This window comes from Equus caballus, chromosome 18, assembly GCF_041296265.1.
Source record: "Equus caballus isolate H_3958 breed thoroughbred chromosome 18, TB-T2T, whole genome shotgun sequence".
NCBI classification, from domain to species: Eukaryota; Metazoa; Chordata; class Mammalia; order Perissodactyla; family Equidae; genus Equus; species Equus caballus.
The window spans coordinates 56333002-56360709 of NC_091701.1; the positions used below are offsets into that span (position 1 = coordinate 56333002).

The 27708-nt window shown below is 41.7% G+C and overlaps 1 protein-coding gene and 1 long non-coding RNA gene across 9 annotated transcripts in view; one reads left to right on the forward strand and one right to left on the reverse strand.

Moving 5' to 3' along the window:
- NFE2L2 (NFE2 like bZIP transcription factor 2) overlaps positions 1-27708 on the reverse strand; it is a 137790-nt gene that overhangs the window by 28509 nt on the left and 81573 nt on the right. The window contains exons 1-2 of one of the 7 annotated variants that reach the window (XM_070241279.1): positions 4479-4673; positions 679-1032 (exon numbers count right to left, since the gene is read on the reverse strand). The exons of 2 other annotated variants lie outside the window; for them this stretch is intronic. Coding sequence is in view for 1 of the 5 variants with exons in the window: in XM_023622057.2 (XP_023477825.1) it covers positions 4479-4523 (45 nt within the window). In the remaining 4 variants the exon portion in view is untranslated. Of the gene's footprint in view, positions 1-678; positions 1033-3296; positions 3916-4478; positions 5196-27708 lie in introns of those variants that run through there. 4 more of the 7 variants (XM_070241278.1, XM_023622057.2, XM_001496992.6 and 1 more) reach the window with 4 other exon arrangements.
- LOC102149953 (uncharacterized) lies at positions 5647-25799 on the forward strand. 2 transcript variants are annotated; one of them, XR_002801234.2, is made up of 4 exons: positions 5764-5778; positions 20680-20737; positions 24569-24785; positions 25627-25799. It is a non-coding gene; the product is annotated as an uncharacterized lncRNA (long non-coding RNA). The 2 variants fall into 2 exon arrangements; XR_002801235.2 differs by lacking the exon at positions 20680-20737 and having other exon boundaries at positions 5647-5778.

Below are 27708 nucleotides of genomic sequence, written 5' to 3' on the forward strand. Positions count from 1 at the left end.
TCAGCAATTCCAAAAGTCCCATGCACCCCTATGTTCACTGCAGCATTATTTACAATAGCCAAGACGTGGAACCAACCTAAGTGCCTAGCAACTGACGATTGGATAAAGAAGATATGATATATATGTACAATGGAATACTACTCAGCCATAAAAAAGGACAAAATCATCCCATTCACAACATGGATGGACCTTGAGGGTATTATGTTAAGTGAAATAAGCCAGACAGAGAAAGACGAACTCTGTATGACTCCACTCATAGGTGGAAGTTAACATACAGACAAAGAGAACTGATTGGTGGTTACCAGGGGAAAGGGGGTGGGGGGTGGGAGGAGGGCACAAAGTGTGAAGGGGTGTACCCACAACATGACTAACAATAATGTACAACTGAAATTTCACAAGGTTGTAAACTATCATAATCTTAATAAAAAAAAAAAACTAAGAAATAAAGTTTTGAACTTTGAAATGTAGTATTCTCAAAACCCCCAGGAAGCTTCCACTTGAGCCCTTATGCTTGCTTCAATTCAGCAATGCCAAAACAGAAGATTAGTGCCTAATTTGAGCCACAGGTTTCCACTAGCTGCCAGCTCAAATTCTCACCATTCTCCCTGCTTTCCTTCAACCTGGCTTAAGCCTGTCTGTCCCACTCATCACCATATACATCTTTAGTACCAAACTTACTTTTGACCACGACTTCCAAATGAAAAGAGCCAACGGGACAGGGGAAGGTACCAACTAACAAGGCAAACAAAGGAGAACAAAGATGCCAGGAGATTTAATGAAGAAAAAGGAAAACGGTCCCTGAATAAGCGTGAGGCAGAATCTCGGGCACTGCTGAAATCCCAGGAATTTTAAAAAACAATTATTATCGGGGCCAGCCCGGTTGCCCAGTGGTTAAGGTTGCACACTCCACTTCAGCAGCCCGGGGTTTCACCGGTTCGGATCCTGGGTGTGGACATGGGCACGGTGGGGCAGCATCCACATGGCACGGCCAGAGGCACTCGCAACTGGAGTATACAGCTGTGTGCTGGCGGGCTTTGGGGAGAAGAGGAAAAAAGAAAAAACGAAGATTGGCAACAGTTGTTGGTTCAGGTGCCAATCTTAAAAAAAAAAAAAAAAAACAATGATTATATTAAGAAATAGTCCTGCTTCTCTAAATTAACCCCCCTAGGCCCCTGTGTCTTCCTTAAAAGGTCCCCATGTGCTAATTCCACCGATAGGTTGTATTTACTCTCACTATCTTCAAGAAGGCCACCACCCCCTCACATACACAGAAATTCCTGGTAAGGGCAAAAGTGCAGAGATCAATCTTTTTAATTCCTGCCTCTCCCTCCCCCAGTTTTTCTCAATTTATCCACTTTTTAAAGTGTGAACTTTTCCTCCTGTTTGAAGTTTAATGAGTCCTGGTCCAGTTTGGCAGGGGTGATTAAGAGCCATCTGGAGGTGGACCACCTAGCTTGGAATCCCACCTCTGCCACTCAATAGCTGGGTCACTTTAAGCAGGACTCTTGCCCTCCCCATGCCTCTTTTCTCACCTAGAAACTGGAGCTAATAGTATTTCCCAGGGGGTTACTGCGAAATTATACACGTGAAGCAATTATCACACTGCCTAGTGTGCAAGGAAGCACCTGATAACTCATCCATTATAATCTTAGTGCCAAATTCTTCCTGCACCCAAGAGTTTACACCGAAAAGTTAACCACAGATGAAGGGACAGTTAAAGAGGAAATAATATTTATGCAAAGCTCCCTTTAAATGTGTTCAGCCAGCAGAGAGGAAATCCGCCCCCCCCTGCAAAAATGTGCTTATACTCCATAACAAATTCCTTTTCTCATGCAGCTCTGTAAGTATAATTCATCCCGAATAAAAATAAATATTAAGAAAAGTAATGTATTTGCTTTTCAACTCTTCCTGGTAATCCTAAAGGAAGACACTATTTTCCCCCAAGCATTGTTTATAAAAACCCAAGTTAACAGAAAGAAAGATTCCAAAATGGCCCGAGTTATTTTTAATGCAGAAAGACAGATGTGAATTGTGTTATTTATCCTCCTGCATGCTGCTTCCACAATCTCGAGAGATTTTTCACCTGTCTAAAAAGTCAAGTTGTTCTTTGGTTAACATTCATTCAGGAGATGAGAAGCCTGTCCTATTTTTCTTTCAAAATAATCTTATCGGTCTAGTCCAAGACCAAAGTACTTTATCTCTCCAAGACACCCTTGAAAAGAGTAATGGATGGCTTCCACCTAATGGAGATACAGAATCTAAGACCCACCTTCCTGCCCTGTTCGTCAAACGGCCTCTGCACAGAGGGCCAAAAACAGTATCACAAAACCAACTCACACTTGGAATTTCTTTGAAAAAAGGTCACAATCCATTTCTGACTGTTCAAATCTTTCTGGACTACAAACAATGATTTAATATGAATCACAGTTATAAACATGAAATTGATTCTAAGTTTTACTGTATTGTCTTTTGTCATAGTCTTCAAATATGCAGACTGATGTCTGATTACAAAGGTGGAAAGGCGGTTACCTTATCAAACAAAACTGGAAAATTCACATTTAAAAGAGAAAGCAGCACATATGCTTCATGCATCTCTGTATACGGAATGTTAAACTACATAGTAAAGAAAGAAAAAAAAAATAGAAGGCTCTAGGCTACGATTCTCGAATTTAGGAAAACTTAAGTGCATTAGCATCACATATCTTTTGCTCATATAGATTACTCTTGAACAGCAGCTAAACGGAAAGCACAATTTACTTTTTCACACTAGTGGGAATCCGGGCAATACAATCCTAATCATTACTGGGGGAAAGTTCAAGACCAAAAGCTTTAAGAAAAAAAAGCATAATGAATGCAATGTCAGTAACTTAAAATCCTACTTTAGATCTTCAAAATCAATCTAAAACTTTACCTTTAAGAGCACAAACGTATTTACTGTATCTATTAAGTTACACATTTCCTTGAACCAAATTTTTTTTTCCCCCAAGAACCCAATTACAAAAAAAAAAAATTTGGAAACATAAATATCTACTCCTTTAAAAGTCCCTACAAAGTATGAACAGAAACTTGTTCACTTTTATAACAATTTACAGAACTTGTTAGCAAAGCATTATGAAACACGAACGTCCCATCCTCCCCCCTTGCAAAAGAAGCAACATGCTAAGAAATCGAGGCAAATTCTCAAACAGAAAAGGACAACTATATAAAGCACTCAAAGGAGAAATAACATATGAAAGCAAAACATTACTAACAATCTAAAAGCAAGAGAAATGCTCATTTACACCCGCAACTCTTACCCTTGACAGCAGAGAACAGAATATTCTGCCTTATACATTTTGGAATCGCAAATTTGAGAGGCTAAATCCAAAGACAAAGCCGCCCTGGGGAAAATAACAATTGCGCAACAGATCAACAGCTCCAACTTGTCCCTTGGCCCCGACGCGGCAAGGTTTGCACGCTATAAAGCAGGAAAGGGCCAACCGAGGGCCGCCGTGACAGCCAACAGGCCACTGTCAGGGAGGCCGAGGCCCCGAACGAGGCGTGCGCCACGGGGAGGCACCGCGCGGGATCGAGAAGCCCGGGGCGCGGCCGACTCCGACCTCAGAGCCCGCTGCCCCAACCCGCACTTCCCCGCGCGTCGCGAGGGGCCGACCCGAGGTCTAAGAGCCCGAACTTTTCCCACCGCGCGAGGGAGCGCGCGGGGCCCGGTGGCGCCGCCGCACGTCGGGGCGTCGGAGCTGGCTGGGCACTTCAGGACCTCCTCCCTCCCCCACCCTGGGGGTTGGGCTTTCTCGCCAAACTGCCTAAGAGCGATCCGATGGATGGACTGATGGATTACTTTCACCCTTAGACGGCCCGGGGTGGGGGAAGAGCGCCGCGCCGCAGCCTGCGCCCCCGGAGGTCGGGGCCGGGGGCGGCGGCAGAGGAGGGGCTCCGGGTCCCTGCCCCGAGGAGACCTCAACTCCCCCGAGAGCGGCCCCGTGACTAGGCACATTTTTGTGACTCCGAGGCGGGGGAGCCGCACAGCCCCGGAAGGGCCGGGCTGCGCCAGCTCAGACCGCCAGCGTCCGCCCCCTCCTGCCCTGCTGCCCCTGGGGCCGCTCAAATTCGGGGGGCTGCCCGGGGCTCCGGTGACCCAGCTCCGGCGGCCGGGGACGCGGCTAGAGACGCCCCTCCCCCCCGAGCTTGGGCGTAGTCCCCAAACCCCAACCCAGTCGCCCTCAGGGGCCGCGGGCACACTGTCGGTCGGGCCACCCAGCCGCGCCCCGACTCCCCTCGCGGCCCCTTGGGTCCCCGCTCCCCCTCCCAGTCCGGCCCCGGCGCAAGCGCAGCGGCTCCAGTGCATGGCCGCTGCAGTCCTGGCTCCGGCCACAGACGGGAGGAGAAGCCGGCTGCAGCTGTCCCTTCCGGGCCGTGGCTCCCTCGCTCCCTGCCCCCGTCCTGACACCACCGCAGGGCCCGGAGGGCCGGGGCAGCACCTGCTGGGACGGCTGTGCGGGCGGCGGCACCTCCAAGTCCATCATACTGAGGTGGGGACCGTGCTCTGGGGCTCCCCGACGGCGGCCCTGTCCCGGCTCTCGAGGCGCGGCACGGGCGGCAGCAGCGGCTCCTCAGGTCTCCCCGGCACTCGCTTCTCCGCGACACAGCCGGAGTCGGCGGCCGGGCTCCTGTCCCGCTCCGCCTCCCGCCCCCCGAGGGCGGGGCAAGAGCCCGGGCCCTTCCTTTCCCCGCCGGCCGCGCGGGCCGAGCTTCCGAAAATCCCCCACCCTCGTCGCGGCTGACGCAAGAAGCCGGCGGTCTGGGGGCGGGGGTCCCTGCGGGCGGGCGGGGTGCCGGGAGGAGGGTTGCCTTAGCTCCCCGGTGCGCCCTCTCAGTTTGCTCTCCTCGGCAAACAAGACTAATGCTGTCCGCCCGCGAGATTAAGAGTTGTTTGCCGAAGGTCGCTCGGGTTCCGGCGCTTTGAAACAGTTTAAACAGTTGGGACGAACACGCCTGGAGACCCGGCGAAGGCGCTGGTGTCGGAGCTGCGCCTCCCTGATTTGGAGTTGCAGAACCTTGCCCCGCTTTATCTCACCCAACTGCCCGTGAGTGGCGCCAGCCCCGGGGGCGGGGGCTGCAGGCTGGGACGCGGGCCGTGCGCACCGCGCACTGGCCTTCTGCCCTCGGTCCCCTCCGGGGCTGGAGCCAGTGGGACTTGCCCAGGGGAAATGTGGCCCGCGCAGGGAGCTCGTGCTCGCAGTCACCCTAAGCGCCCTCCACTTACTCCCACGCGCTTTGCACTCTCGTTAGGCTCAGGTTGCCAAGGGCAAACCGAGAAGTCTCTTGGTCCGAGAGTGGTCAGTATTGTCCACCAAGAGCTTCTCTTCCCAGCAGAGCACGCACACCACACCAGAGATGGCGTCCTTGAACGCTGTGCAATACTACAACATGCATAACCTTTACAAGTTTCTTTTCACGCACGACATAACTTAAAAAATAAAAAAGATCAAGTTATAAAATAACTTGTTTGTATAATATGGACTCGTTTTGTAAAAACATGTACCTAGAAAAAAATTGAAAGTTGTCTGCCAAAATATTAATAGTTGTAGAATCATGAGTAATTTTTACCTTTCTCTTTGTAGTTTTAAAACTTCAAGTACTTGAAAACAGGAATATTATGACATCTTTTAAGATTTAAAAGAGAATAAATTTTTTTTTCTCTTATACGTTAACAATTTTTCTCACTCTTTAACATGCCTACTTTTCAGTTTCTAGGTTCTTGGAATTATGCAAAACCAGGTGAGTAGACTGTGCCCGCAGTGGTTTTACTATTTCATTCAAAAGCCTGTCGCCAAAAAAAAAAAAAAAAAAAAAGCCTGAGTATGGCAGATCAACGCGCTATAACCTGCAAAGAACTACCTTCTCTTGGTTGAGTAATTTGACACTCACAGGATTTATGTGTAAATTAATATGGTCAAGTATTCCTTGAGGTAAGTGAAGCCTAAATTAATTCCTTGTAATTGAAGCAAGCGTCTTCACCTTGAATTAAACCCTCTCAGCTGTTATGTGAAAAGCCTGCAAAATAATCTGCACACTGAAAACAAGTTTAGGGGAGATTATTTACAATGGACCTGACATGAAACATGCAAAGACATAACGAAATGACATTTCTGCGTCAAAGAAGGGCACAAGAGTATATTGTTAACAATTCAAGTTACTTATTAAAACTACTAAATCTGTGAAGGCAGACAGTAAGCCCAGGAGGCAGGAGATACCAAAGTCATATATGACATGATTGCTGCCCTCAAGGAGTTTATAAAGTGTTTGGTATTTCCTTGTTAAGCAACAATTTTCCATTGAGTTTAGACTGAATGAAATAACCTTTACTTTTACAAAACTGCAGTTGCTGAATGTATATTATTTCAGGCACCTGCAGAGTACATATTTTCGAAGGGAGGAGAACAATATAAGAATCTGAACATGTTTAAGAAAAATAAACACTAAGGAAAAGCTGTTTGGCTTTGAACGGTGGTTCAGCACAAGGAAAGGGAACCACAGTCTTAGACCACCCCTGTCAAAGAGGTTCCCAGTCTCGGCAAACACTGAGATGAGATGTCTTCATGTGTGAACCTAGGCCTTGCCCTCCAAACTTCCATGTTATGCTATTGGGCCACAGTTGCTCCACGCTGAGAAGTTCCAGGAGAACAGGATAGAGGATGCTGGTTTTTCTCTCCTGTCCCAGTGCCAGGGGAGTCCTTTCTACTGCTAGGCTCTCCTAGCTACTATTTTATTTTTTCCCCCAATTGGTTTCACATTCTACTAACCCTTGTATATTTCCATTCATGTCTGAATTTTTTTGCTGTCTTTGGAAAGACAACCCTCCATGTATGCTAGAAATGTGTGAGGATTGTAATACTTTGATCTAGAATTCTTATAAAAAAATAAGCGTCATCAAGTAAGCCTTTTGAGTTCACAAAATTTGGGTAATGGTGATGTGATGACCCATTTATTTCACCTTCTTCTTGGTGATCTAATCTGCCAAGTTTGAAAGGCCCAAGAAAGTACCACTGTTTCAAAATTCTTCATCACCTTGAGGCTTCTTCCCTCTTCTTTTCACTTCCTCTTAATTGTACTCCATCTTCAAGCCAGAAAATATCCAGACTCTCTTGGATTTAGAGTTGAAATTCTAAATTTGTTCAGCTTGTAGTAGCTGGTTTCCAAAGGTGGCAGCCAATGAACCACCCTTCCTGCTACTGATGTGCTTGTGTAGTCTCCCCACATTGAATCGAGTGACTTGCTTTAACTTAGGGAAGGAGGCTGGAAGTGACAGTAGGCCAGGTCTCTGCCTAAGCCTTAAAAAGGCCTGCAAGCTTCTGATTTTACACTCTTAGAAGTCAGCCATCATGTGAGAAGTTTGACTATCTTCATGGGAAGAGAGGCCATGGGGACAACCCTGGAGGATGAGACTCCAAGTGGAGAGAGGCTATATGAAGCAAAAGGGCACCAGGCTTGTGAGTGAAGAAACCATCTTGGACTTTCCACCCTAAGTCAAGCCCCAGAGGACTCCAGCCCCAGCTGCTATCTGACTGCAACCATATATGAGAAACTCCAAGCAACACCAGCAGAAGACTGCCTGGCTGAGCCCAGTCAGCCCAAAGAATTGCAAGAGATTATAATGTTGTTTTTAGCCACTGAGTTTTGGGGTGGTTTGTTTCACAGCAACAGATAACCAAAACAGCATATATTGGATATAGAAGGCAAGGTTTCTCCTGGCTGCCCCTTCCTGTGAATGAGGAGGGTATCTGTCCTATAATATATATTTGTTGCTACATACAAAGTAAATCACCTTGGGGCCGGCCCGGTTGTTGAGTGGTTAAGTTTGTGCGCTCCGCTTCGGCGGCCCAGGGTTTTGCCGGTTCAGATCCTGGACGCAGACATGGCACCGCTCATCAGGCCATGCTGAGACGGTGTCCCACATAGCACAACCAGAGGACCTACAGCTAGAATATACAACTGTGTACTGTGGGGCTTGGAGGAGAAGAAGGAAAAAACAAAAAAAAGATTGGCAACAGATGTTAGCACAGGTGCCAATCTTTAAAAAACAAAAGTAAATCACCTCATCACAGCATGCATCAGTATCATACTATTAGATAGACGATAGTGAGATATTCTCCTTATCAAAATACACTTAAGGAACACAGGCATTTCATCAATTAAGTAGTCAGATGTGTAAATGCATAGAGATTTTGGCCCTAACGTGACCTCATTTATACCAGTTATGTAAGATACTTGTTGAATATCTTCTGAGGGAATTTGAACTTCGGGAGCAGCATGCCCCATGGATAAACTGAACTCCACTATAGCAGCGTTCAAAATAATTGGTGTATTTATTTCAAAACACACCCATAACCTTGGTTCCTCGGGGTGCACATCTCACTATGCAAACTGCTTGATAAAAGAGCTGTGTATCTCCAAAGCCAGTTTTAACTTGCAGAGTTTCCTGGTCATAATAGAAACAGTACTCTGCAGGAACCGCAGGGCAGTGAGTAAAGAGAAAAACCCAGAAGTTTAAAAGAGTGCTTTTCAATTATATCTGTTGATACCTATATAAATATACATGCACAGGAAAAAGAGACTGAACACATATAGTCCAAAATGTTAACCATTATTATTCTGATTAACTTACTGATGATTTTATTTTTCTCATTTTTGCTAGTCTGTATTTTCCTAAGTAAATATTACTTTTATAATAACAAGTAGAAAAGTGGGGGTGGGGTGTAGTGTTAGGGAGGAACACTGCTTTTCTCCCAAGCCACTGGGTCCATTTCCTTTTCAAATTGAATTTTAACCACAAGCTTTGCAAATCTTTCCATTCTGTATATACTAGAGTGGAGCCTGGAGAATTTGACCACATCTTTAAGTGTGGTTGCGGTAAAGGTCTAAAGATCCTTTGCTCTTTCAATCTGCTAACTAGCAAAGTTTCGCTGAGCAGAATAGGAGGGAGCCACAGACAAAGATGGAATTTTATGAGTACGTTGAGAAGAGACTAAGAAGCGCAGCTTTGGAGTGATATGCAAAGTTGCCCGTACATAACATTGCTGTATGGGGAAAATAAACAGAATACAGAAAAACACGTATACCTAGAGCTATGTCTGCAGGGCTAGTTACCAAATAATGAGTGTCCAATATCAGATAATTCACTTTTATCACTTCTTCATCTTTTCTGCATTGTTCAAATTTTTACAGTAAGCATTTTTAGAATTAGGGGAAAAATGAATTAAATTGTTTTCATTTTGGACAAACAAAAAGCAGAATGTAATGATGGAAGAACAGAGTATCCTCGTGGGCAGGCCTTGCAGATGAAGTCCTTAACACTCTTATAGGCTGGAACGTGAAAAGGGGAAATAAGACTTGCCAAGATATTTGTCTCCTGGGATTTGCTATTTCATAGACTCATTTTGACCTTTGAGTAATGTTAGGATTAAAAGAATGCTTAGAGATCATCTGGCCCAAACATGGCAAGTAAGTTTTACTTTTATTGCCAACTCCAATTGATTGGCAGTGGCTTCCTACAATGCTTTGCTGAGAAGAATTCAGAAGCAGCTTCCCAATTTGGTAGAAAAATCTCAGTGATTGATTAACAATGTCTGCTGTGGGCACAGAATGACAGAATAGGTGGCACATGTTAGGTATTTTCCCTCCCTGATCTAGTTCAACCCTCTACTTTTACATTTGAGGCAACTGAGGGGTGATTTGATTACCAATGATTACAAAACTAGCTATTGGCAGAGCCAGGAGTAGAATAACATTTCCTGATTCCTGGTATTACGTTCTTCCCACACAACAAATTGACTTGGACTTTTGAAGGCCAATCTAGTACTGGGCCAGAGCTAGAGGGTCAGGTGTAAATTTTATTCATATGTTAGCACCTTATTTTTGGAGGAGATTAATAACCCAGTTGATCAATGATAATTATTTCATATATTTTATAAACGTTCCCTACAAATCATGCAGATGTGATTAGACCCAATATTATAAATCAAAAGGCTACAAGACAATGAAGTGTGTTGCTCAAAGTTCAGGAAAATCGTTATCTGGAACTGGCTGGTTCTAAAGCCCAGCCTCAGTCCACTGTAGGTCAGGTCTCTGTAGAGTCCCTTGGCTGTGCTGTATTTACTGAGTACTCACAGTGAAGCTCCCTGAAGATTACGTTTTTCCACATTCTGTTTAATTAATTCCCCGTGGACAGAACGATAAAGTATTTTTCACTAGAGAGAAAACTTACAAACAAATATGAGAATAGGATTTCTACATTTAGGAACTTCAAAATGAAGGGTAGGGAGAAACTAAATGAGCTGTTTCCATCTTCAGCCTCTACCTCGTAGCAGGGTTTTTATTCTTCTGTTTTAATGAAAAGGTCTAAGAACAAGGTATAAAATGTAGTGACAAGACTGTAAGCTATTGTAACCCTTGCACTTCTAATAAATTAAATTCCTCTGGTTGTATGCTTCTAAAAAGCCTAACATGCAGGTAACTTTAATGCCAGTTTAGAGCTCTCTCCCGAGAAGATGCAGGTACCTGTTCATCACATTTTCTTTCTACTGATGAAAGACAGAATATTTCAGTCTTGGGGTTCATACACTTTCGGAAGTTTGTGATGGTAAATGTATGAATTCACTTGCCTTTTTAAAATTGAGTTTTGACAATGGGCCATGCACTTTACGTGGATTATTTAATTTAATCCCATCAGAAAACCAATGACATAGGTATATTATTACCTCCTTTAGAAGTGAGGAAACTGAGGCCTGAAGAGGCTAGCTAATTTTATCCATGGTCAAGCAGTTAGCAAGTAGCTGGGCAGGTCACTCTGGCTCTAAAGTTCTTAACATGACGATTTGCTGCCTCTCATGGATGTTTTTAAAAAATGATAAGGGTTAATTAGGGAATTTGGGTAGAAATGTTTTCTGAAATATTTTGACAAAAACTATCTGTGCGATTTATTTATTTAAAAAACAACAGTTGATGGACAGCTAATCTTCAACAAAGATGCTAAAAACATGCAATGCAGAAAGGAAAATCTCTTCAATAAATGTTGTTGGGAAAACTGGACAGACCACATGCAAAAGAATGAAAGTAGACCATTATCTTTTGCCATACACAAAAATTAACTCAAAATGGATTAAAGACTTGAAGGTAAGATGTGAAACCGTAACATTCCTAGAAGAAAATATAGGCAGTACACTCTTTGACATCTGTCTTAGAAGGATATTTTCGAATACCGTGTCTACTTGGGCAAGAGAAACAAAAGAAAAAATAAACAAATGAGACTTCATCAGACTAAAGAGCTTCTGCAAGGAAAAGGAAATCAGGAACAAAATGAAAAGACAACCCACCAACTAGGAGAAAATATTTACAAATCATATATCTGACAAGAGGTGAATCTCCAAAATATATTTAAAAAATCATACAACTCAACAACAAAAAACAAACAACCCTATCAAAAAATGGGCAGAGGACATGAACAGACATTTTTCCAAAGAAGTTATACAGATGGCCAACAGGCACATGAAAAGATGTTCAACATCACTAATCATTAGGGAAATGCAAATCAAAACTACAATGAGATATCACCTTACACCTTGTTAGAATGGCTATAATTACCAAGACAAAAAATAACAAATGTTGGAGAGGATGCATTCTGCTGGTGGGAATGCAAACTGGTGCAGTCACTATGGAAAACAGTATGGAGATTTCTCAAAAAATTAAAAATAGAAATACCATATGACCCAGCCATCCCACTATTGGGTATTTATCCAAAGAACTTGAAATCAACAATTCAAAGAGACTCATGCACCCCTATGTTCATTGCAGCAGTATTCACAATAGCCAAGACATGGAAGCAACCCACATGCCCATCAACTGATGAATGGATAAAGAAGATGTGGTGTATATATACAATGGAATACTACTCAGCCATTAAAAAAAAGACGAAATCATCCCATTTGCAACAACATGGATGGACTTTGAGGGTATTATGTTAAGCAAAATAAGCCAGACAGAGAAAGACAAACACTGTATGATTTCACTCATGTGTAGAAGATAAACAGACACATGGGCAAAGAGAACAGATTAGTGGTTACCAGAGGGGAAGGGGTTTGGGAGGTGGGCATAAGGGGTAAAGGGGCACATATATATGGTGACTGACAAACAATAATGTACAAGTGAAATTTCACAATGTTGTAAACTGTTATGACCTCAGTAAAAAAAACCCAAACACCTGATGAGGGGTACCATGCTGAGGATTTTTTTTTTTTAAAGATTTTAGTTTTCCTTTTTCTCCCCAAACCCCCTCCAGTAAATAGTTTTGTATTTTTAGTTGTGGGTACTTCCAGTTGTGGCATGTGGGATGCCGCCTCAGCATGGATTGATGAGCAGTGCCATGTCCACGCCCAAGATCCGATCTGGCGAAACCCCAGGCCACAGAAGCAGAACGTGTGAACTCAACCACTCAGCCCATGCTGAGGGTTTGAAGGAAGACCAAGATGAGGTAAACATGGATCCTACCCTCAAGGTCCTTACAGTCCAGTAATAAAACATCACAGTTGCCCATAGCCAGGAAGTAGTGAATGCCACAGAAGAGGCAGGCAGTGGATCTACCCAGCCTAATAGCAGAGGGTCAGCATTGTCTCTGCATTTTTATGAAAAATTAACACAGTGTTTTTTTAAAAAACAGCTTTATTGAGGTATAATTGACATACAATAAATGGCACATATTTAAAGTATCTGTTTGATAAGTTTTGATATATATGTGTGAAGCCATCAATGCAATGAAGATAACAAACATATCCATCACTCCCAAAAGCTTGTTTGTGTCTCATTTTAATCCTGCTTCTCCCAGTACTCCATTCCATCCCCAGGCAACCATTGATCTACTTTGTGGAATGATGAATTAGTTTGCATGTTCTAGAATATTATAAATGGAATCATACAGTATGTAATCTTTTTTAATCTGGCTTCTTTCACTCTACGTAATTGAGATTCATATATGTTGTTGCATGTATCAATAGTTAATTCCTTTTTATTGTTGAGTAGTATTCATTGTGTAGATATACCACAATTTGTTTATCCATTCACATGTTGATAGATGTTAGGTTGTTTCCATTTTTTAGCTATTACAAATAAAGTTGCTGAATGTTAACATACAAGTCTTTGTATGGATATACATTTCATTTCTCTTGGGTAAATACCTAGGAGGAGAATGGCTGGTTCACACGGTAGGAGAATGTTTAACTTTATAAGAATCTGCTAGACTTTCTTCTAAGTGGTTATATCATTTTACATTCCCACCAGCAATCTATTAGAGTCCAGTTCCTCCATATTCTTGCCAAGACAACTTAGTATAATCATTCTAATATACATGTATATAATATATATGTATATATATTATGTATGTACATAATATATCTGTATGTCATTGCAACTTTAATTTGCATTTAATTTGCATTCCCTTAATGACTAAAGATGTCAATTATCTGTTCATGACAGTGGTTTTAATGTGTAATATAATGTTTTCTATACGTTGACTTAGAGGAAGGGATACGTCCCTACAATATCCTTCATTGTGAGAGACTTTGCTGTTAGATAATCAGAGAGGAGTTATGGTAAGAAAATATCATTAACTATTGATTTAAATGACATCAAAATTCCAGAAAATATAAAACACACCTTAATGCAAATTTGAGTTCTTAAAAAAAGAAACTACAAAATACTAAGCTTTTACTTTCAATTGGTGTCTCAGAATTTCTTCCACAAACCATGTGTTAATGAACCCACTCATGTTTCCTAAACTTCATCGAGAAGTAACAATTATTACCTGTTTCTTATTCTTCCTTGACTCCTCTCCCTTTGAAACCCTAGTTATCACCATAAACAATTTTAACCAAATTGGTTAAGATCATCTGTTAACTACCCTGACAAGGTCATTGCAGTTTTATTTAAAAAAAAAAAAAAAAAAAGGTAGGGCCGGCCAGTGGTGCTGTGGTTGGGTTCCCGAGCTCTGCTTTGGCAGCCCAGGTTTCACCAGTTTGGATCCTGGGCGCAGACATGGCACCGCTCATCAAGCCATGCTGAGGCGGCGTCCCACACAGGACAACCAGAAGGACCTACAACTAGAATATACAACTATGTACTGGGGGGATTTGGAGAGAAGAAGAAGAAGAACAACAAAAAGATTGGCAACAGATGTTAGCTCAGGTGCCAATCTTTAAAAAAAAACAGATTAAAAAAAAAGGCCCTAAACACTGGATAAGTAGATTTTTTTTTTTAAAGATTTTATTTTTTTACTTTTTCTCCCCAAAGCCCCCCAATACATAGTTGTATATTCTTCGTTGTGGGTCCTTCTAGTTGTGGCATGTGGGACGCTGCCTCAGCGTGGCTTGATGAGCAGTGCCATGTCTGCGCCCAGGATTCGAACCAACCAAACACTGGGCCGCCTGCAGCGGAGCACGCGAACTTAACCACTCGGCCACGGGGCCAGCCCCAGATATTTTGTGATAATACTGATTTATAAGATAGAAGAAGTGTTCGTGTACACTGTAGACTTCTCCATAAAGGAATATAATGGAGACATTTCTTGCTAAAGTTTGCCCATTCTAATCTCTTGGGGAAGTACTATATTGTCAGCAGCAGGAAATATGTCCTTTCAATTTTAATTATCCACTTGAGGAGGAAGGTCATATAATACCAACACTTAATCTCCTTATAATCAATTCAATTTAATAAGAAATCATTATGTGTACTGCGGAAACTGCCCTATGTGAGGCTTGAGTTTATTGAGTATCTACTATGTACGAGGCTCTATTTCCAAACCTTTTTTGTGTCATTATTATCTTCACAACAACCATTTTAAGGTGATAAAGTGGGCTGGCCCAGTGGTGCAGCAGTTAAGTTTGCACATTCTGATTCAGTGGCCCCGGGTTCACCAGTTCAGATCCCGGGTGCGGACATGGCACCGCTTGGTGAGCCATGCTGTGGCAGGCGTCCCACATATAAAGTAGAGGAAGATGGGCATGGATGTTAGCTCAGGGCCAGCCTTCCTCAGCATAAGGAGGAGGACTGGCGGTAGATGTTAGCTCAGGGCTAATCTTTCTCAAAAAAAAAAAAAAAAAAAACCGGTGATAAAGCTGAGTTCAGTCTGATACCATCACTTGGCCGAGGTCACACAGCTCCATGATTCAGTAACTTAGCCAAGCTTCCGTGGCAGAGTTCACCTGAAATCCTAGGTTTGGCTCATTCCAAAACCTTTGCTCTTTCACTGGGCCAAACTAGATTCCAAGATACCACCCAATGCTTTGTGAATAATTAAACAATTTAGGGACTATGATCTATGCTATAATTTTTACCATGGAACTCATTTAACTGTGTGACATACTTTGAAGGGTGAAGCATAATTTTATGCTATTAGGATATAATAAAGCTGTTATAAACTGTGCTATAATTTTCATGTTGCAATTCAATTTAAGATTTCCATGTATTTGTTTTTCTTTCTTGATTACTGCTTACCAGCCCTCTACTATTGATCCAAATCTGTAAATACATAAAAAAATAAATTACAAGGGCCCCTAGAAACCTGTATCTGATTGTAGTGGCTCAAGGGTGAATGTGAAGAATATGACTCTAAGGAACACAGTTCAGATTTTATGATCTGATTCCACGGTCCAAGGTCTTCAAAGCTAACTGCCAATCAGTGCCAGACTCGATCATGTGACTTTACCCAAATATCTCTTTTGCTATAGATCATCTCTATGATTGCAAAAATCTCTACCTTGCTCTGAGCGAGTTATGCATTGATCATTCACTATAAAGTGAATGTTTTGCTTCTCAGAAGACTTGAGTAGAGGAGTGTGTGTGTTAAGAGGAGACTCATACCAACATGCCTAAAAGAAGAAAAATCAGTGACCTTTTGAAGAACATAATAATAATTTAATGTAAAAATATTATAGTATCTTTAAAGATTTAGTAGACTTGATATGGATATTCAAAAGACGTAGAGCAAAGCAATTCAAATGAACAAAAGATAAGGCTATAGGAAGGTTTGAGGATAAAAAAGTAAAGGAATATAATGGGAAAAAACCAGTAACTTCATTTATACATTGATCATTTTTTTTATTTTTAATTTTTTTACTTTTTTTTTGAGGAAGATTAGCTCTGAGCTAACATCTGCTGCCAATCCTCCTCTTTTTGCTGAGGAAGACTGGCCCTGAGCTAACATCTGTGCCCATCTTCCTCTACTTTATATGAGGGATGCCTGCCACTGCATGGCTTGACAAGTGGTGCATAGGTCCACACCCGGGATCCGAACTGGTGAACCGAGGGTCGCTGAAGCGTAACCTGCAAACTTAACTGCTGTGCCACTGGGCCAGCCCTACATTGATCATTTTAATGCAGAATATTGTAATGACTGAGGCCAGCAGTTGTCCAGTATCATTTCATGCTCTTCGTGATTTGGCATTAAGGTACTCAGAAATACATTGTGTTGTTTACAGTTATAGTGTACTTTTCTCTGAGAAATTGTCTGTGAAGCAGCAGCAGATTTAACAATCAAATGACACTCATGTACTCAAAGTATTCTCAATCTTAAAGTACTCCAAAAGTAAATACTAATTACAACTTCTCTACAAGTCCTGCTGGGTTCTGTGGTAGAGAGAATATAAGCATTAGAGACAGACACATCTGGGTTCACTTACTTACTAGCCGTACAATTCCTGGGAAAGTTGATTAATCTCGCTGACATCAGTTTGCTCTTCTGTGAAATGAAGGTTGTTGCAAGGCTAACTGGCATAATGTATTAAAGTTACTTGTGAAGATGAAGAGCAGTTAGATCGTCTGAAATGATCATCCAAAACCAAAAAATTACTATGTGAAAAGCATTGAAGTAATAATAGACCACTGCCAATCCATAAATATAAACTATTTAGTTCTTTTCATAAATGCTTGATATTTGGCATAAAGAAAAGACATACTGGTCTCAACTTGAGAGACCTAGAGATTCTTTAAAATAAAAATAAAGGGGTAGCTATAAACCAATGTTACCTCAATTGAAAAAAAAATGTTTTTAATTAAAAACATGAACATAAAACACATCAAGCCAAAATAAATGAAATAAATAATAAAGGGTTTGGCTTAGATGTAAGCTCCTCAAGGGCCAGAGACTGTGTCATTCATCTTCTTATCCTACTGCTTTTTACTTTACTTAATATGTGGAGACACTTGATAAATATTTGTGAAATGAATGAATGACTGCATGACTAGACTTGTTGATTTCTAAGGTTTCTTCCAACATCAACACATTGCTTTTATAAGAAGATGACAGGAAAAAGAGTGCATTGCATAAAAATTGTTGCATTGTATTAGGGCACATGTATTAAAAGTATCAACTGCTAGTTTGGCTAGAGATCTTGGTATTTGTGTTGAAATAAGGAGCCTGAATACGTCATTTTGTATTCATTTTTGGTTAATAGATATTTATAACATTCATTTTCTACTCCAAGGAATTTTCTGAGTCAAAGGAACATGATCTTGAGAGGGGTCTTCATAACATGAGTTTTGCTTTACTGAACTAGTGGAATGTCACAGTCTAGTTAGAAAATATTTTTAGTAATTTTTAATAATGGCAGTGGAAAACAAGGAATAATTATTAGTGTTCTTTGCAACTCTTTATGTTTGTAACTTAGGAGCCCTTGCTGGCTGAATTCTGTGGTACTACTGCCAAGAATTTGCAGACTGCATAAACATTTTCATTTGCTGCAATATTAGTGTCTTAATTTCAAATCCACATAATACTTAATACATTAGAGCTAATGGCCTCTACCATTCTCTTTACCTTGCTACCTAATTCAGAATAATTTTCCAATTCAATTCTACATATACCTGAACTCATATAGGATTGAATGTGCTATGTAAGCCCAGTGGCTCACTGTAAGCCTGCAGAAGGAAAGCAATATTGATTTCAGAGGGCTGGCCCAGTGGCACGGTGGTTAATTGCACGTTCTGCTTTGACATCCTGGGGTTGGCCGGTTCGGATCCCGGGTGCAGACATGGCATCGCTTGGCAAGCCATGCTGTGGTAGGCATCCCACATATAAAGTAGAGGAAGATGGGCACAGATGTTAGCTCAGGGCCAGTCTTCCTCAGCAAAAAGAGGAGGATTGGCAGCAGAGTTCAGGGCTAATCTTCCTCAAAAAATAAAATAAAATATTGATTTCAGCTGCTTGTCTTTGAGCTAAGCGGATTTGGTACTGCCACAGCAACATGATTTCAGTGACTCAGAAAATAGTGCTTTCCTTGCCTAATACGTAATTTTTTCTAAGTCTCCTATCTGCTTATCAATGACTAAATCCCTTAAGATAAGTAGGCGTCTGTGGCATTGGTTTTCTCCAAGTGGTAGGTTTAGGAGCAGAGGAACACTCACTTCCTACCTTATATATGTCTGTATTGTTTGATTTTTTAACAAGCACTTTTTAAATATTTAATATGTGAATAAGTAATATATGCTCATGACTCAAATATTTAAAAAATATAAAAGGTGAATGTCTGTCTCCCTTCCCAATCTCCCCATTCACTAGATCTCCTTCCCTTTTTTCCTCCCCATCCACTCTTACTGGTTGTTTGGATATCTTTCAGAGTAGTTTATGTATATACCAGCAAATATTTATACATATATTCTATTTTTTTCTTTTTTCACACAAAGTTAGCAGATAGTGCATACTGCTCAGCATCTTGCATTTTTTCATTAAAAATATCTTGAAGATTTTTCCATATCAGTATAGTACATAGCATATCCTTATCTTTCTTTTTTATTTCTTTCTGTTTTCATGGCTGCATAATATTCCATTAAATGGAGGCAACATGATTTATTTAACCAGTTTCATATTGATGGACATTGGGTTGTTTCCAGTCTTGCTATTACAAGTAATGGTGCCATGAATAATCCTGCATCTAGGTCATCTATGTGTCAAATATATTCATAGGATATATTCCATTAAAAGGGGTTGTCAGGTCAAAGGATATGTGCATTTGTAAGACTGATGGACCCTGCGAAAATGCCCTCCATGGAGTTGTACCAATTTATAATCTCACAAAGATAAGCAAACTTTTAGATTTTTGAAAATCTGATATATGAAAAATAATATATCAGCACAGCTTTAATTTCCATTTCTCCTATTATGAGTGAAGTTGAATATCTTTTCATATATTTATGATCTTTTCTATGAGTTGTGATATTGTGATTTATAATAAGAACTATATATTTGGTCTTCATTTCATTTCCAGTACAGAGCTCCTAAAATCCTTGGAATTTCTTAAGTGGTGAGAGCAGTAAGGCTGTCTTCTGTTATGTTAATGAGGTGGCTTTTGGAAAGCACCTAAAGATGGGGACTGCTTGCCAGGGGAGCCCCCTATGATTAGAGGGTTGGAATTTTTAGCCCTTCCCCTCCCCCACCTCCTGGGAGGGGAGAGGGACTGGAGTCAGAATTCAATCACCAATGGCCAATGATTTAATCAATCATGCCCATGTCAAGCAGCTTCCATACAAACCCAAAAGGAGAGGGTTCAGAGAACTCCTGGGTTGGTAAACACATTGAGATTTCGGGAGAGTGGAGAGTTTGGAGAGGGCATGGAAGCTCCTCGCCTTTCATCCATACCTTGCTCCATGCATCTCTTTCCTCTGGGTGTTCCTTAGTTAGGTCCTTTTATAATAAACCAGTAATCTAGGAGGTGAAATGTTTCTCTGAGTTCTGTGAGCCACTCTAGGAAATTAATCATACTCAAGGAGGGGGTTGTTGGGATGTTGTTAGAAGCACAGGTGACAACCTGGACTTGAGACTGGCAGCCTTGTAGGACTGAATCCTTAACCAGTGGGATCTGACACTATCTCCTGGTAGACAGCATCAGAATTGTGGGACATCCAGTTGATGTCTGAAAATTGCTTGTTGGTGTGGGAAAACACCTCGACCCCCATGCTGGAATTGGTACCAGAACTCTTCAGTCATTTGTTCATTTCCATTGCCTATTTTTCTATTGGTTTGTCAATTTTTTCTCTTACTTATTTCTAGTAGTGCTTTGTATATAAGGGATATTATTACTATATCAGTTGAAAATATTTTTTCCCAGTTTGTCATTTTTCTTTTAACTTTAATTATGGTGATTTCTTTTTTTTTGCGACACAGAAACTTTTAAATTTTTACATAATTGAATTTATCAATTTTTAAATGGCTTCTGGATTTTAAGTTACATTTACAAAAACCTTCCAAGGTTATAAAAAGTTTCTCCCACAGTTTTCTTCTAGTAATTTCAGTATGATTTTCCACATTTAAATATATGACATCTTTGTAACTTGTTGTATAGTGTGAAGTATAGCCCAGTTTTATTCCAGATAGCTATCCAGTTATATCAATACCATTTATTGATTAGTCTTTCTTTTCCCTGGTGATTTGCAATGTCACTTTTATCATATACAAATTCTTGCATCTATTTGGGTCCATATCAGAACATTCTCATCTGTTCCATTCATCTCTATGTTCATTTACGGACTAGTCCCACACTGTTTTAATTACTGAGGCTTTACAATGTGTTTTAATATCTGGTAGGGCTAACCATTCCACCTTCTCCCCCACACAGACATACATATTTCTTTTCTTTTCAGAATTTTACTGGCTATTCTCCCGATGTCAGCAATATAAATTTGAAGATTATCTTGTCAAGTAAGAAAGGAAAAAAACTTGGTATTTTTATTGGGATTGTGTTGAAATTTTAAATTCACTTAGGGAGAAGTGACATTTTAACAATTTTAAATTTTCCTATCCAGGTATGTCTTTCCACTTGTTTAAATCTTTTTTGGATCTTTTGGTTTTATTTTAAGGTTTTCTACATATAGAGCCTGTACATTTCTTGTTAAATTTATTCCTAGGTATTTCTTCTTTTTTGTTGCTACTTTAATTAAGGTCCTTCATCCTTCTATCTTCTGATAGGTTGTTTGTATATATGAGATTGATTGGTTTATGTATATTAATTTTGCATCTTTCTACTTTACTGAATTCTCTCATTGTTTATAATAATTTTTCAGTTGAGTTTCTTGGGTTTAAAAGCATACATCATATCATCTGCAAATAGTGAATAATTTTCTTCCTTTCCTATTTTCATACTTGAAGTCTTTATCCTGTCTAATTGTGATTGCTAGTACCTCGGTAAAAATTTTAAATAATGATGGTGATAGTGAGCACTCCTGTCTTATTCCTAACTTTAGTGGGGCTGCCCTATGTTTCCCCATCAAGCAGAATGCTGGCCTTTTGGGATGACATAGATGTACTGTATTTTATCATATTAAAGAAGTAGTCATCTTCTTCCTATTTTGAGTGCTTTTCATTATGTTATTGAAACTGAGTATTTTAATAAACACCAACCATAATTAAGCTATTCTTCGGAGCTATCTGTCCTCCCAACCTCCAATCTCTCACTGATGTCTTCCATTGGCTGGAACTAACCAGAAGACAGAGGAGAAGGGAGTTCCCTAAGGGTGAGCTTCCCAGAGCACAGAGCAGGGTAGAGAAGAAGAGGAATAGAAGTTAGATCCAGAAGAGCAGACAGGGTATATCCAGTGCAGACACCAATAACAGATATCGAAACAGCCTTTCTGTTCATTAGTTGACACAAAAAAGATTATTATAGGCAGTAAAAGCAATTTTCTTGAAGTTAGTAGCATCACATTTATTTATTAAAAAAGTGAAAGAAAAGTGTGGGGTCTCATTCTTAGGCATTTTCACCTGGAAAGCTGCTGGTACTAACCTTTTCTAATGTTAGCAGGCCCATCGATTGCATTTCCTGGTCAAGACTGAGCTTCTGGAATGTAGTTCCCCCTATATCTAGTACCTTATTTTTTAAACCTTGCTACTCCTTCCTCAGATCTAAAAATAATGTTCTGTGTGATGGATATCAGACGGGTCAGTTGTCAGCACCGGAACCAGACACTGTATCTTCTGGGAAGGATCCAGCAGAACACGCCCTTATTACTGGCACCTTGGCCAGTCTCCAGGGGTGTTCTGTTCAGGCCTACCTCAGATGCCCTCAAGCATCAGCAGGCCTTGCTTTGGGAACAGTGATTTCACCTGACTGTAACACATGACGCCCTTTCCGATGGGCTGGTTCCCTTCTGCCAGATATTTGGAACCTATTCCAAACTCCACAGCAATCCTGGACTTCTACTGCATAAGCTGCAAATCTGGGAGACATCACGGGTCACAGGACTGCCAGATAAAACACAGGACACCCCATTAAACTTGAACTTCAGATAAACAATGAGTACTTTTTAGTATATCACAAATATTGCAAGGGACATCCTTATACTAAAAAATTCTTCATTTTTATGTGAAATTCAAATTCAATTAAGTGCCCTATATTTTTCTTTGCTAAATCTGGCAACCCTCATCACAGAGCTCTTCCAAAAATAATCCTTCACTATGTTTCCCACCCCATCCCCCAATTTCAAAATCCCTCCACCAGAATTAGGTTCACTAAAGTGTTAAGACAACCTAGGACGGGTTGTAACTCTACAGGTCAGTTAAGGTCCACTTTTAAGCGTTTTGCCTCTGCCTTTAACTCCCATTAACAGTGACTGGTTTATCTGATCAGTAAATTTGCTATTTGGGCGTGAAGAAGGACATTTCAGTGGTGGTTGAGAACAAGGATGGATCATGAAAAATTTAGATTCCAGCAGGTATGTGCAGGGGTAGGGATGGCGGTGGGAGTGTCTCGGCAGAGCTTAAAGGAACGCATGCAGGAAAGAATATTAAAGAGAACTTGTACTGACCATTTTGCCTGACTGGGCTCCTTGCATTATCCCTTCCTTGCTTCTCCCTTTCTTCCCCTTCATTCAACACGTCCTTACCCCCAGGTGCAGGGCAAGGCTAGAGGCTGGGTCCCAGCAGAACAGAAAGCAGGAGGCCTGGTGGAGGAAACAAGTGCCAAGAAACCAAGGGCTGGGGGCAAATAGGCCAGGGGGAGAAGTAAAACAAGGAATATTTAAAAATTAGATGCTTGACCTTTAAGGAAAAAAGTCCAAAGTTAGCCAAGAATGACTGCTTATTGCAGGATTCAAACCTCACATGACAAAACTTCTGAAGAAGGAAGTGATGGGAGCACGGGGTACCCTGCTGATGCTTCTCCCTGTCTGTGTACTTCTGCATTCCTTTCTCTATGCAGCTACATGGCAGACAAGCAGCAGGGGCCCTCTCCTTACAGGCTCTGAACCACTGGGCTGCGGCTGACCCAGTGGCTCGTCTCTATGAAATGAATAAGCCAGACCATGGCCTTATTTTCTGAGACTGACTCGATCTAACCAGCTTTCCCAAATGCTGTGGCCCAAGAGGCTAAGGTTCGGTCAACCATGAGGCAGACACAACCTTACCTCACTTGGCTGCTTCCACATCCATCCAAGTTCATGCCTGGAGGCTGATCATTCAGAGGAGCCAGCTTTGGTTAAACTGTGCCATGTAAATTTCTATTTGCTGTCATTTCCCCACCTGAGGTTTTTGAACTGTACCAAGCAGCCTTGGGGCCCTAGCTACAAGGCCCTGCTAAGTCTGACCTGTCCAGAGAAGAAGAGCTTTGGGCTGCCAATTGAATAGAGTGGTCAACTCAGCCTGGTTTGCCTGGGACTTTTCTGGTTTGAGCACTGAAAGTCCCACACTCCAGGAAACCCCTCAGTCCCAGGAAAACTGTGGCGAGTGGTCACCCTAAAATCAGGATGCCAGGGCTTCAGCACCTAAATATCAGTTTTGTCCGCTGTAAAATGCTGGGATTGGCCAATAGGCTTCAAACATTACTGCCGCATATAACAGTTTATGATTTACCCTCATGTTCCTGACCTTCCCCAGCGGCTCCCAAACAAAATTCACTTGATCCAAGTCCTGAGTTCCCGTAATCTGATGATAAACTAATCATTGGTGTGTTAACAGGAGAGGCTGATAGGGTTTGCTGAGGAATTTTAACAAAGGCCTGTGGCTGTAGCTGAGTGGCTCTAATGGTGGAAGTCGAGCTGGGGAGATGGGGTGTGTGGCTCTGCGCCATCCTGAGAGGAAGATATTTTTAGGCAGGCGGATTTTGAGGCAGCCAGCCTGACAGAGCTGGTTTAATGGGCTGGTTTTGGCTGCACAGCAGGTGGGTAGCCACAGGCAGGGCAGTCTTGTCTGACTCAAGCCAACTTTCACACTATGACGTGAATAGAGTCAGTAATTGAAACTAGAGCCTGGAGAAGAAAGGAAGTAGTCTACTGATAGCACTATTTATTTATTTTTAAATGCATTTGCTCTGAGCCCCGGTCTGTCATCTGAAATGCAGATATACAGCCATCATTTTAGGGTGGTTGAAAGTTCAAACTCTGGAATCACCCGCTACTAACTCTGTGCCATTGGGCAAATAGGTTGAATCATATGAACTTGCCAATATTAGAGCTTTTTTGATCTGCAAAAACAGTAATTCTAGGTGCTTCAGACTAATAACTTGCCCTTTTCCTTGGTCTCATCATGCGTGAAATGCAGATAGGCGCCAACCTCAAGAGGATGCAGAAGACTAAATGAGAGAAGACATGCAGTGCTCAGAACAGTCCCTGGCTCCCACTCTCGGCTCAGTGACGTTCACGATATCACCAGCTCCTCCGCCACTATTGGCGAAGAAGCACACAGGGCCCATAGATCCGTCAGCTGAACCCAGGGGGGCCCAGACTGTTTCCTGGATGCCAGACTCTGACAAATCAAGGTGAATTTATTGCCTTAGTTGAATGAGAAACTTCATTCTAATCCCAGGACTAGGGAAGGAGAATAGGGTTCATACCATAGATTTTTCAGGTCATTCTGAGAACTGAAGCTTTTGTTTTTTCTCTCAATCAGTTCTAAAGCATAGTAAAGGGCTTTTGTGTGTGTGTGTGTGTGAGGAATATTGGCCCTGCGCTAACATCTGTTGCCAATCTTCCTCTTTTTGCTTGAGGAAGACTGTCGCTGAGCTAACATCTGTGCCAATCTTCCTCCACTTTATGTGGGATGCTGCCACAGCATGGCTTGACAGCGGTGCTAAGTCCATGCCCAGGATCTGAACCTATGAACCTTGGGCTGCTGAAATGGAGCAGACGAACTTAACCACTACACCACGAGCCTGGCCCCAATGAAGGACTTTTATGATGGGGTTTTACTCTAACAAAATTGGACCCCATCTTTAGCCTTACATCTGTGTTTGTAGCAGCCACACAATGCAGCCATCTTATTCAACTTAATTATATACACACACATACACATACATTGTGAAGCACATACAAAACAAGTGAGATAGCCTCATCATTATCAGAGTATAAAAAAGTTACATTACATTTCTTCTCTCAATAGCTAACAGGAAGCAATAAAAAGAGAGGAAACAGAAAACATTTTGCTGTGGTATTATCATCATAATTAAATAAAATTTATTAACTTAAGCAAATTCACTTGGCCTTTTATAGCTCAAGGAATCTAGGAAATAGCTTCCTTATGTATAATGAGGAAGTGTGTCTTTAGATCTCTTAATATGTTTCTTCCCTATAACGCCCCTGTGTTTTGTCCGTTCTTTGCAGGTTCATTCCCTTGACGCTAAAGCCATCTGTTCACAGAAGAACAAGGAACTACCATCCTTAGGTCAAATGACAACTGGAGGAGTCTCTGGGCTCCAAGGCCAGCACTGCCCTACTGTGTGAATCCCAGAGATATGATGTCAGAAATCTAAAAAAGAAAAGAAAACAATCTCAAACCTGGCGTGGTTTAAATTCTCTCTCAAGCAGGCCTCTTTCAAATGTGAGGAAGTTCAGCTCTCAACATGTATTAACAAAAGGTGTTTACAACAGAATGCCTGGTTGTGCCTCATAATGGCTTTGCTCTTTGAATTAATTCCTTCCTGGTGACAAAGGCTGAGCTTTGGAGCTTCTGGGTATGGCTAGGCAGGGCCTTTTTGCTTATCTTGGCTCTCTTAAATGGGTAGGAAAGGCTTGGCTGGGCACCTGGTATTTTGTGGCCAATAATTACACTACAATTGTTACTGTGCATTACCGAAACTTCATTTTTTGACCAAAAGCCAACTGTACTGTTTAAAACAAACATCTTGTGAAAGCCTAACGTACTTTGGAATGATTTTAAAATCCACTTTGCAAATGGCATTTCGTACAAGTCAGATCTTTTTAAACGATGTTTTGCTTTAACACAGCATCTCTTTGCCTGTCACTTGGTCTGAGTTCTTCAGCTCTTACAAGTAGTATGTGCTCTTTCCACTTAAGCCATCTTAATGCTTCCTTTTCCCTTCATCACTGTCGATATACTGTACAATAACACGTCCCTCTGGGGCAGATTTACTCTAGGGTGTGCGCTCATAACTGAGGTAGGGGAAGCGATAAACACTTAAACACCAAGAAAAACAAATCTCCTTCTCCACATTTAGAAGACTGGGAAACCATCTATGGACAGGCTTTCACAGCCGGGGGGTCTTCCCCTGAGAAGACAAGATCCCCAGTTCTTAAGTGGAAACTTGATCACCAAGATTGTAGGATCCAGCTATCAGGGGTGGAGCATAGGGATTGAGGTAGGGGAGAGGGAATGGTATACTTAAAGACCAATCAGGCAGAAAGGGGCTTAACCTGCCAGTTCCCAAATATAAGAACTCCCATCAATGCCTCTTCTCCTCACTGTTAGTTTCAGGAAAATGACACAGAGACTTCATCTCACAAGAACCTGGTGAAGTTAAATGTGATACACAAGTGATTGAGAAATGGTTTTTTTCTTGGGACTCCCCTATCCCCACTTTCATGCCTTGGACGGCAGACCCTTGTCTCATTGCCTCAAGGTGAGGGAGTGATGTGACAAGATAAAAAACAAAACAAGAACAAAAAACTTCTGTGAGTTGTGTTTTGTGTTACAAAAGACCTTGGAGGACTGGAGAGGATTTGGGGTACAGCCAAAGTATTTAGAAGAAAAAGGTTTGAGGAGAATTGGGCTTTCCTGGAAGACTAGAAATACTTCCCTTCATTGGGGTGGGGAGAGATGTGGAGGAAAGCCAGAGAGCAAAGGCCTGGCTGGGTCCTTCCCTCCTACTTGACTCTTCTACCTCAGGAAGGCAGCAAGCCTGGGGAGAAGAATGGCTGCGTGGTGTGGGCCTACAGAACTTTCCAGACCCTGGAGTGGCCCCAAAGAAGCAGGGAAGCTGCTACACACAAACGGGTCATGTAAACAGGAAGGAGGCACAGAGGCATTAGCATCAGTAGGCAGACTGGAAGGAACTGCAGACATCTTGGTTGGTGCCTCCTCAAAGGGCTGACTTGAACAAATGGATCTCCCAATACTTTGGCACTAACCCCTGCACCCCCACCACGTCCCACCCCAAACTTAGAGACACCCTCACAGCTGGAGAAATACCCAAATGATGGAAGTCATTGCTGACACCTTCCAAAATAGAGTAGGGGCTTAAAAGATAAATTAAGTTGATTTAGAGTAGAATAAAGATACATTTCTTGCACACTTGCGTTTATATACTGAGATCTGTGCCTGATCTAATTTGAGCTTCTGGGGAATACAGTGTGGTGTAGTAGAGAGATCACTAACTTGAGAGAGAGCTCTGTCACTTAGTAGTATGTGACCTGGACAAGTCATGTAACTAACTGCTCTGGGTCTCT